The sequence below is a fragment of the Schistocerca gregaria genome, chromosome 1, assembly GCF_023897955.1.
Source record: "Schistocerca gregaria isolate iqSchGreg1 chromosome 1, iqSchGreg1.2, whole genome shotgun sequence".
NCBI lineage: Eukaryota > Metazoa > Arthropoda > Insecta > Orthoptera > Acrididae > Schistocerca > Schistocerca gregaria.
This window is the reverse complement of record NC_064920.1, coordinates 186,594,510-186,606,907: the sequence shown is the minus strand read 5'-3', so window position 1 is coordinate 186,606,907 and position 12,398 is coordinate 186,594,510. Positions and strand designations below refer to the sequence as shown.

The 12,398-nt window shown below is 41.7% G+C and overlaps 1 protein-coding gene across 3 annotated transcripts in view; it reads left to right on the top strand.

Annotated features, from left to right (window-relative positions):
* Nucleotides 1–12,398, top strand: part of LOC126336406 (serine protease 53-like) — a 182,217-nt gene that overhangs the window by 26,136 nt on the left and 143,683 nt on the right. For all 3 annotated transcript variants that reach the window (XM_050000108.1, XM_050000101.1, XM_050000113.1), the window contains exon 2: nucleotides 3,177–3,218. In XM_050000108.1, the coding sequence (XP_049856065.1) occupies nucleotides 3,177–3,218 (42 nt within the window). The remainder of the gene's footprint in view (nucleotides 1–3,176; nucleotides 3,219–12,398) is intronic.

Below are 12,398 nucleotides of genomic sequence, written 5' to 3'. Positions count from 1 at the left end.
TATGCCGTTCCGAGCACCAACAAATTGAGAATCACTGCAGTCCCTGCAGTCTCTCCTAGTAAGACAGCGTAAAGCCGTCGGCACACGGACCGTGCATCCGTACGTTGAGCGTTGAGTGTGCCGAGTTCCTGACATCACAGCATGGAATAGCACGCTCAGGAGTCAGATATTATGAGCGTGTGTGTGAGCGTTGACCAATGAGATGGCACAACGCCACCTACGTCACAAGCACGCCGTCTCCCTTCCGTAGAGTTGCGAGGCGCCATATTGGCCTTCATTTCAAGCCTATATGTATATATGCCGTTCCGAGCACCAACAAATTGAGAATCACTGCAAAACCCGTTGTTAACTCTGTGATTCGTTCCAATAAATTAATGAGAAACATCATATTCGCGGCAAAAGAATTATTGTAACTTGCATATAATGAGAGTAGGCTATTTGAAGGCAGCGACACACTGAAGATCCGCCCAAAACGCATTGTTCTTGGTACAATGTGTTATTATTAAATTTCAGTTAGTAACATATTTACTATTAAGGTTTTTAGCGAGCAGTAAGATACTATGATTAGAGAGGAAAGTTGTGATGTTGGTTTAGGCTGTTGCATTCAGTCGAGATTATGCTAAAAATAGGGATTTGTAGCCAAAAGAGTGGGAAATAATATGGAGTATTGGAATCCCGAATGTAACCTATGTGCTTCCAGAAAAAAGGGAAACGTGTTGCATTACTTACTGAACGTTTTCGTAAGTTAGCTTCCCCACGATGAAGAAGTGGAGTGTCACATCCTTCAACTATCCATCACTGAGTATGAAATAGGACGAACACGTGAAATTAGTAACAGGAAAGTCGAATTAGAAGATTCAGATTTGTTGGAAAGGTTCTGGGAAATCGCGTTACATCTGTAAGTGAAACAGCTTACAAGACGCTAGTGAAACCTGTTTTAAGAACTCTACTCCGACGATTGAAGACTTTATCAAGTAGGCATGACAGCAGATAATTAACGGACTCAGAGGCGCGGTTTTAGGGTCGTAACTGTTTAGTAAAACCCATAAAATAGAAAAGCAAGCAGCGCGGAGTGGCCGCGCGGTTTGACGCGCGTTGTCACGGTTTGCGCGGCGCCTCCCGCCTTAGGTTCAAGTCCTCCCTCGGGCTTAGGTATTTGTGTTATTCTTAGCATAAGTTAGTTTAAGTAGTGTGTAAGTCGAGGGACCGATGACCTCAGCCGTTTTGTCCCTTTGGAATTCACATACAGTTGAATTTTAGAAAAGCAACTGCAATAAATTAGTAAAGGAAATGAACCAGGACCAGATCAGATGCCTATAACATTCTACAAATATTATGCGAAAGAACCTCCCTACCCCCCACCTCCCCCGCCCAATTCTAGCAGCGTCTTATAAGTCACTTCATTCGTGGATCAGTTACATTTCCTTAAGATTCTTCCGATGAATTTGAGTCTGGTGTCTGCTTTTCCCACAATCTGTTTTACATCGTCATTCCACTTAAGATAGCTCTGGATAGTTACACATAGATATTTTACGGCAGACGCTGTCTCCATCTGTTTGTCATCAGTAATGTAGCTGTAGAGTAGTGATTTTCTTTTCCTATGTGTGCACAATATGTTACATTTATTTACGTTCAGGCTCAAGTGCCAGAACCTGCACCATTCATCAATTCTTTGCAGGACGTTCTGCAAATTCTTACTATATTCTGGCGTTGCTATTTTGGTATAGACAACTGCATTATATGTGAATAGCTTTAAAGAGCATCCGACGCTATCTACTAGAGTATTTATATATATTGTAAATAGCAACGGTTGTATCACACTTCCCTGTGGTACTCCGGTTATTACCTTTACATTTGTCGATTTATTTCCGCTACGAGCGATGTGTTCTATCTGCAATAAAGTCTTGAATCCAGTCGCAAGTGAGCTCCGATTCTCTGTAAGCTCGTTTTCCTTGTTTTTCAAACTTTTCTTTCAAGGTTTTGGCGGAACAAGAACGGAACATTTACCATTGTTAACTGGTGAATCACTCTTATGCGCCGTGTCCTTGGCCTTCCAATATGTCCGCCCAATCGCTGGTAGCCAAGTATTGATTAATATTAGTTTTAAACTAATCTTTTCTCCACTGTTCCGCTTTGGTAAGTAAAATCTATAAGTTCCGTTTACCTGTAGCGACGAATCAGCACTAGGCGGCAGTTCCAATTAAAAAAGCGATGTTGACACCCATACCTCTGTAATAAATATAGCTGTGAAAATAGACCATACGTCATTTAGTGAGGGCTTTTCCAGAGTTCATTCGAGTCAAAACAGAATAAGGAGGTCTTAAACGGTTCGCGGCCGCCCGGGGTTGCCGCGCTGTCAAATGGCGCCATGGCACGATCCGCCATGACACGACCCGCCCCCCTCCCTCCACCCCCCTTCCATTCGAGCTTCCTCCCTCGGGCATGGGTGTGTGTGATGTCCTTAGCGTAAGTTAAAGTTAGATTAAGCAGTGTGTAAACTTAGGTACCGGTGACCTCTGCCGTTTGGTCTCATAAGATCTTAGCACAAATTTTCAAATTTTTTTCTTAAATGGTTCAGGGACAGCTTGCTCAATCACCCTGTGAGTTATATGGAGATGTTACTGTAGAAGAACAACACTTTCTGCAAACATATGAAGCTCCAGCAGATCTGGTGGAACTTGAAATGACGTAGGTTAATCGAGTGAGTAAGTGGTCCCGGTATTGTATTCGTAGGCGTAGTGATTCACGAAAATATTAGCGTATAATAAGTGACATGTAAGATGAATGAACAGGTTTGCGCCCTATGAGAAGTTACTGGAAGATGAACTAAGAAAAATTTTCATGAAATACCATGAGTTTTGACGGTTTCGCACTAAAATCTGGATCAGGGTAGTAATGTCTAAGTGAAATAACTGACGCTATGATTGATAAATGAATAAAATCCAATTTTGTATAAGTTGTGCGAACGTGTGTTACTGAAGTACGTGCCGAGTCAAGTAAAGCAAATGTGAAGAGGTGAAATATTTGTACCAGATGATAGCTATTAACCCACAACAGTGAAGCAGTACTTAGTAGGCTGATTACTAAGTAATCGGTAACAAGTAATATGTTATAGATCCGAATATTTCGATGCAACATAGCGTACGAATTATAACAAATGAATGTTTCTATTTCAGTGTTGGTGATTCACGTTTCTTCCGAGTCCCTCGGATATGAAGGTAATTAAAATTACTTTACCTATATTTTCGCTTACAGCTTGATTTCCCTATGTCAGCATGGATGAATTGTAATACTGTACTTGATTTTTCCTCATTATGATTGTACTTAATTAATAATAATTATTGGGATTTGTTATAAAATGGAATGGTATGTTATTTTTATATCGCCTTACACATATATCTTTAGTAATTATTCTTTTCGATACATCCGTCTTACACATTTGGGTAATACAAATATCAAAACAATTGTTTGGGTATTACACTAGCCTGATGGAAACAGATACCATAGTGAATGTACATTAATATTGAAGCATCCGCCTCCGTAGCGTAGCGGTAACGTTACCGCCTACCACGTAGGGGGCCGGGTTCTATTCCCGGCAGGGGACTGGGTGTTGTGTGTCCATCATCATTGACTCGCAAGTCGCCTAAGTGGAGTCAACTAAAAAGGACTTGCAATACGGCGGCCGAACTCCCCCGAATGGGGCCTCCTGGCCAACAATGCCATACGATCATTTCATTTCATTTTTCAATATTGAAGCACTCCGTTTTATTTGTGATAACAGAAGTACAGAAATTCTTCGCACTAACATCACGTATCATCCAGTAATGAAAGTTTTGTAGCAGACGACCGAGAAAACAATAACACTGGAAACGCGTTTCGTGAAAAAACAATTTCGCTTGGAGCGTTTGATATTTCTAGTCTTCATTTTTTCCTCTCTTCCTCACATTTTTTTCCTTTATCATCGTATCATTATAAACATCCTTAAACTGACGCTAAATTTCTGTGTGTTTCAACTTTCGAGCATTCCCAAACGAACAACATCTCCGAGTTCATAGTTGGCGCAACTGTTTCACAAGGTCCATCGCCAACAGTCGCAGATTACAGAACAATTGGCGCTAACAGTACTGATTCAAGATTGTGAGAAAACTATTTTATCTTGAATAGAAGCCGGATATCAATCTGCATATCTTGAATGCACAATAAATCGTTATTTCCTCTATTACCCTCGTAATATCCACTTTTCAGAGCGCATATCAGGATCTGCCTCCAGCTGGAGAAGGTTCTTCTAATCGTCGTGACACGCTGTCATCTTACATGTTTGTTAACCAGTTACCTGACCCACCTCCACAGAACAAGCCAGTGTCTCTCTGTGCACTATTAGAACTCTTTTAAATACGTTCTAGCTTGTAATTCGGCTGTCTGTTACAAAAGTTTGTGCTACAATTATGTTCTAGCACTGTACTCTGACAGATATGGTAGTTGTTGAGAGTTTCAGAGGGAGCATTAGGCAACAGTTGAATGAAACCGTGATGAGGAATTCAATGGAAGGCCAGTTGGTAGCATTTAGATATGAAATAGTGAAGGTAATGGAGGATCAAATAGGTAAAAAGAGAACACCAAGTAGAAATATTTTGATCACACAGGTGATATTGAATTTAATTGACGTAGGTAGAAAATATAAAAAGGCAGGAAATGAAGGTTGTGAAAAGAAGTAGAGACGTCTAAAGATTGAGATTGACAGGAGTGAAAAATGACTATAAAGAAGTTGATAGATGACAAATGTAAGGCTGTAGAAACACGCATAACTAGTATGATGATAGAGGATACCAATTGGAAAATTAAGGAGATCTTTTTTCAAAAGAGAAGCAGCTGCATGAATATTAAGAACACAGATCGCAAGCCAATACTAAGCAAAGAAGGGACAGCTGAAAGACAGATGGAATATAGAGAAGGGCTATAAAAGGAGAATGACCTAGGAGATGTTATCATAGAAAGGGAAAATCAAGTAAATGAAGATGAGATGAGAGATCTGGTACTGCGAAAAAAATTTGCCTGAACACTGAAAGACCTAACTTGTAACGAGGCCCATGAAGTAGACGACATTCCTCTAGATCCTCCAGAGAACCTAAACTCCGTCTGAACAGGTCTCAGAAGACTGTTGACCGTTGAGTCATCGTCTGCCTTTAGACGTCACTGGATTTGGATATGGAGGGGCTTGTGGTCAGCACACCACTCCACGTTATCAGTTTTCGTGACTGGAGCCGTTACTTCTCAATCAAATAGCTTCCTCAAATTGCGTCACAAGGGCTGAGTGCAGCCCACTTGTCAACGGCGCTGGCAGACCGGACAGCCACCGGTCCAAGTGCCGGTCTAGTCCGGCAGCGCTCAACTTCGGTGATCTGACGGGGACCAGTGTTACCATTACAGCAAGGCCACACGTCCTTCGGAGAATCAAACAATTCCACTTGGTGCACAGTGTATATGGGACAGGCGAAATACCCTCAGACTTCAGGAAGAAAGTGATTATTTCAATTTCAATTAGAGTGATGCTCACAAATATGAATCTTGCCGAACTATCAGTTAATAAGTCTTTGTTGTAGTATAATGACACAAACTATTATCAAAAACTGGTTGAAGCTGACCTTTTCCAAAGTCAGTTTTTGTAATACTGATCTCACAACTTAGAAGATGCATTGAAGATAGAAAAATCTACATTTTTAGCTTTTGTTAAGTTGTACCCATGGTCTAGTAATCAAAACGCCCTCGGTCCCGGGTTTGAAATTCGCTACTGCTTAAATTTTGATTAATAATCAATATTGGCGGCCGAAGACTTCCGGCATAAGAAGTCACCATCATTCTGCCAACGGCCTTGTGAAAGACGACGGAGGAGCGGACAGAGGTTCAGGGCACTCTCTTGGGGAAACTTCCTCTAAAGGTGGAAGAATCAGCAATGATGAACGGCATGAGGCTGCAGAAGGCAATGGAAAACACTGCATTAAAGACACGGAACGTATACCCACAGGACATGTGGCCTGTAATTGAAAAAGTGTCGCGACGAGCCCTCCATTGGCAAAAGATTCCGGAATAGTCCCCCATTCGGGTCTCCGGGAGGGGACTGCCAACGGGGAGGTGACCACGAGAAAAAGAATGACTAATCAACGAAAGGATAACGTTCTGAGAGTCGGGGCGTGGAATGCCAAAAGATTGAACGTGGTAGGGAAACTAGAAAATCTGAAAAGGGGTATGCAGAGCGTCAAGCTAGATATAATAGGGGTCAGTAAACTGAAATGGAAATAAGACAAGAATTTCTGGTCAGATGAGTATAGAGTAATATCAACAGCTGCAGAAAATGGTATAACGGGAGTAGGATTCGTTAAGGATAGGAAGCTAGGGCAGACTGTGTTACTGTGAACTGATCAGCGATATGGTTATTCTTATCAGAATCGACAGCAAACCATTACCGACAACGATAGTTCAGGTATGCATGCCTACGTCGCAAGCTCAATATGAACAGCTAGAAAAGGTATATGAGGATACTGAAAGGGTAATACAGTACGTAAAGGGAGATGAAAGTCTAATAGTCATGGGGGACTGGAATGCAGTTGTAGGGGAAGGAGTAGAAGAAAAGGTTACGGAAGAATATGGACTTGCGACAAGAAATGGAAGAGCAGAAAGACTAATTGAGTTTTTTAAAATAAATTTCAGCTAGTAATAGCGAATACTGTGTTCGAGAACCACAAGACGAGGACGTATTCTTGGAAAAGGCTGGGTATAAGGGACTATTTCAGTTAGATTATATCATGATCAGATAGAGGTTCCGAAAATCAGATACTGAATTGTAAGGCGTACCCAGGAGCAGATAGAGGCTCCGATCACAATGTAGTAGTGATGAAGAGTAGGCTGAAGTGTAAGAGATTAGTCAGGAAGAATCAATACGCAAAGAAAAGGGATACGGATGGGTACTAAGGAATGACGAGATACGGTGGAAGTTCTCTAAGACTATAGATACACCAATAAGGAATAACTCAGTAGGGAGTACAGTTGAAGATGAATGGACATCTCTAAAAAGGGCCATCACAGATGTTGGAAAGAAAAATATAGGTACAAAGAAGGTAACTAAGAAGAAATCGTGGGTAACAGTTGATCGATGAAAGGAGGAAGTACAAAAATGTTCTGAGAACTCAGGAATACAGAAATGCAACTGCTGAGGAATGAAATAAATAGGAAGTGAGGAAAGCTAAGACAAAATGGATGCATGAAAAATGTGAAGAAATCGAAAAAGAAATGATTGTCGGAAGGACAGACTCAGCATATCGGAAAGTCAAAACAACTTTCGGCGACATTAAAAGCAACAGAAATTCCACTGTTAAATGCAGAGGAGAGAGCGGATAGGCGGAAAGAATACATTGGAAGCCTCTATGAGGCTCTGACGTGATAGAAGAAGAAACAGGAGTCGGTTTAAAAGAGGTAGGGGATCCAGTATTAGAATTTAAAAGAGCTTTGGAGGACTTGAGATCAAATCAGGTAGAAGGAATAGATAATATTCCATCAGTATTTTTAAAATCATTGGGGGAAGTGACAACAAAACGACTGTTCACGTTAGTGTGTAGAATGTAAGAGTCTGGCGATATACAATCTGACTTTCGGAAAAATATCATCCACACGATTCCGAAGACTGCAAGAGATGACAAGTACGAGAATTATCGCACAGTCAGCTTAACAGTCAAGCACACAAGTTGCTGCCAAGAATAATATCCATAAGAATGGAAAAGAAACTGGAGGATGTGCTACATGACGGTCAGTTTGGCTTTAGAAAAGGTAAAGGCCCGAGAGAGGCAACTCTGATGTTGTGGTTCATTATGGAAACAAGACTAAAGAGAACTCAAGACACGTCCATAGTACACTACAGGCCATTAAAATTGCTACACCACGAAGATGACGGGCTACAGACGCGAAATTTAACCGACAGGAAGAAGATGCAGTGATATGCAAATGATTAGCTTATCAGAGCATTCACACAAGATTGGCGCCGGTGGCGACACATACAACGTGCTGACATGAGGAAAGTTTCCAACCGATTTCTCAAACAGCAGTTGGCCGACTTTGCCTGGTAAAACGTTGTTGTGATGCCTCGTGTAAGGAGGAGAAATGCGTAACATCACGTTTCCGACTTTGATAAAGGTCGGCTTGTAGCCTACCGCAATTGCGCTTTATCGTATCGCAACATTGCTGCTCGCGTTGGTCGAGATCCAATGACTGTTAGCAGAATATGGAATCGGTGGGTTCAGGAGGGTAATACGGAACGCCGTGCTGGATCCCAATGACCTCGTATCACTAGCAGTCAAGATGACAGGCATCTTATCAGCATGACTGTAACGGATCGTGCAGCCACGTCTCGATCCCTGAGTCAACAGGTGGGGACGTTTGCAAGACAACAACCATCTGCACGAACAGTTCGACGACGTTTGCAGCAGCATGGACTATCAGCTCGGAGACCATGGCTACGGTTACCCTTGACGCTGCATCACGGACAGTAGCGCCTGCGATGGTGTACTCAACGACGAACCTGGGTGCACGAATGGCAAAACGTCACTTTTTCTGATGAATCCAGGTTCTGTTTACAGCATCATGATGGTCGCATCCGTGTTTGGCGACATCGCGGTGAACGCACATTGGAAGCGTGTATTCGTCATCGCCATACTGGCGCATCACCCGGGTTGATGGTATGGGGTGCCATTTGTGACACGTCTCTGTCACCTCTTGTTCCCACTGACGGCACTTTGAACCGTGGACGTTACATTTCAGATGTGTTACGATCCGTGGCTCTACCCTTCATTCGATCCCTGCGGAACCATACATTTCAACAGAATAATGCAGACCCCATGTTACAGGTCCTGTACGGGCCTTTCTGCATACAGAAAATGTTCGACTGCTGCCCTGGCCAGCTCATTCCCCAGATCTCTCACCAATTGAAAACGTCTGGTGAATGGTGACCGAGCAACTGGCTCGTCACAATACGCCAGTCACTAGTCTTAATGAAGTGTGGTATCGTGTTGAAGCTGTATGGGCAGCTGTATCTGTACACGCCATCCAAGTTTGTTTGACTCAATGCCCAAGCGCATCAAGACTGTTATTACGGCCAGAGGTGGTTGTTCTGCGTACTGATTTCTCAGGGTCTATGCGCCCAAATTGCGTGAAAATTTAATCACATGTCAGTTCTAGTATAATATATTTGTGCAATGAATACCCGTTTATCATCTGCATTTCTTTTTGGTGTAGCAATTTTAATGGCCAGTAGTGTATTATCATTTAAGTATGACACTGCACGAAATTCGAGAAGTTCGCAACAAGAAATAGAGGTCTCTATGATTTTGTTGTTGGTGCTTATTGCACTATGTGTTGCCGCAAATGAAATTTACCTCAGATACTGAATTTTTCTTTGCTTGGGAGGGAATCTCCATGTGTCTCCAATCTCAAGAGAATGGAATTTATGTACCATGTTCACTTTCGACTACACGCACACTAGAATCAAATATTCATAACATTCCTCACATATCCTAAAGTGTCTCAGATAGTGACACGAGATTCTGGCAAGTGATAGCACACTTAGAGGAGAGTAGTTTGCTATATGGGTAACATACAAAACCTTCTGATCAACATCGATGTAGCAGAAGCTATGTTTTTTTTCATTTTGCAGTCTTGTGCTGTAATTTTCTAAGAGTCTTCAACAGCTATTAATAAGAGTATTTGCTAGTATTAAAATGAACATGAAATTTCTTTTCTTATTTTGTGTGTTTGACATTGTGTCAACTGTTGGGGATGACATGAATTGTTACTCTTAAAACCAGGTCCACAAAAACCTCTTTCAAGTCTGTTTATTGATCACCGGTTTCCAAAGACCTGTGCTGTCATCATCATATCTGAAAATTCAGTAAACAAACGTTTCAAGTCAAAGTAGCTAATACATATATGACTTCATGTAACTTTATGTTACTGAAAACCAAAACAATGAATTAAGCTCTCTGGTCTCCAGTTGCTTGTTTCATATGACACTGTTTCAGAAATATGTCGCAACAGATGCTGCAATGCGAGTTTCTCCGAATTACATTGTTTTTTGGTAAACGAGGTAAAATTAAACCTGTCGAAGAGAAATGTAGTCGTTACTCATAATTGAAGATGCTGCTTCGAATGAGAAAAGGTTAACAATCGAGAAAAAATAACTCGTCAGTTCTTTAGCAATTTTAGCAGAATCCCATAACCCGTTGTATTTTAGCTGTGATCGACTGCAATGGAAACTTACCAAAGCATTATGTCTCTGTTCTTCATCAGAGAAACATGGAAATAATTTGCAGCAAATAGTGTGCCAGTTTTTTGTTCCTGTCCCCATTCAGAGTGAAGTAGTGATCTTATTCACCTTTATTGTCTTTTGATGTTTTAAACATAGGCTATACATATTTATAACCTATTTTAACTGTATTCAATAGTCTCAAGCAGTTCACAAAGTAATAACTATCATGTTTTTGTAACATCGTTATATACAGATACACAGGCACTAAATTTCTTATTTCTATTAGAACGATGCTGCTGAGTAGAACTATCAATCTGTGAACACAGTGGTATCTTGCAGAGCCTTGTCTACTATTCGTCAAAGTCAGTATCATTGACGAATTAGAAGCTATTTGTAGTAAGAAGATTCAGTCCCTCACTCTACTCGGGGGGTAGGAGTGGAAAGATGATCTGCTAATTGCTGTACTTTTTGGTGTATGAAATATAGATGAGGTGTAGAAAGAAAATCCTTCGTCAATGTGACTAAATACTCTCCTCATTGTGCTCTATCATTTTGCATAATCTCGTTTCGTTATCTCGAGTGGTGTGGGAGGTATGAGATAGTATGAATATTTCACCCTCGCGAGTGTGCGGTCGGAAGTGAACTTGCTACATAAATTCCGTTTTCTCGAGACTGGTGGCAGACCTTCTCCCAGGTTTAAAGAAAAAGTCAGTATCTTAGATAAATTTCATCCGGAACAACGTATGGTCGCGATATGTACCAAACCCAAAATGATAGCGACAAAAATTTTTCATTACAATTTTTTTTAACTTCGAGTATCACAATAAGTATGACCATTAACGAGTTGATGAGCAAATGGTTGAAAAGGCTCTAAGCACTATGGGGCTTAACATCTGAGGTCACCAGTGCCATAGACTTAGACATCACACAGATCCATGCCCGACGCAGGATTCGAACTTGCGACCGTAGCAGCCGCCTGGTTCCGGACTGAAGCGCCTAGAGCCGCTCGACTGTTAATGAGCACTTCTCCACGAATCTGACATGTAAAACAATACGTAAAGTAAAAATCAATTTTTTATGAATAGTTTCTGTATAATCGTGTGAGAAAGGCTACAGAGACAACGGAGCTTGCATGACCTACGCGTAATGGCACTGCAGCACCTTGACCAGCAGGCTAATCGGCGTTTCTGTGTCGAACCGTAGCCGCATAAAAGCCCTGGACAGCGCGCCGAGTCCTGGTGCAGATCACTAGCTTGTGCCAACGCTCTTAAGCCGCCCTCGCACGTGACGAGGCAGCTAATTTTGACGTGGACGCGGAAGGGAAAACCGACCTCACCAGAGACAGAGCCGTCGGCACGCGGGAGGAGCTGGTTAATGAAATTCGCGCTCTTCCTCGGTTTTATTTGGCTCGCAAATCACGCAGTTGCCTTACGAAAGTCAGCCCCCCATAAAGTAGGTGCGTTAACTCTACTAGTGATTGTCGAAGAAGAGCGGAGAAAATCTGGGCTCGACGGCCTGCGCAGCGAACTGCTGATACAGGAACATCAAATATTGCTGCGTAACGACCTGAGATACGTGCTAGTGTAAGTTATTCGTTAACTGGATTGAATTTTCATCCAATTTTCGGTTTTAAATTGAATGTAATTCAGGTATAGTGACTAATGTCGGTTTGCCCGTGTATTACATCCATATTATCGACAACCAACACTCTGAAGTAACGTACTTCATTATTATATTTCGAGACCAAGATTCGTTTGATAATTTCATACGAAACGGACAGGAGATTTTTTCGAAGTTGCTCGCTAACACTAAAAAACAAATATAGCAGTAATGCCGAACATCCTACAGTCGGTACGGTTTATGGAGGCCGCCGCTTTTCGTGATTGTGTTTCAACCCCGTCGTTAACCATATTCGAAGTGATGAAACTCCATACGCAACACTTGTCACAGATGACCAGTAATGGTTTTCTATCTGTTTGTACAATATCAATAAGAGCAAAAAAATTAGATTTCTGGTTACTTGAGAGGTGAATATGAAATACTCATCTCCAGAACGGAAAATGTAAAGCCGTGCGGTTCTAGGTGCTTCAGTGTGGAACCGCGTGACCGT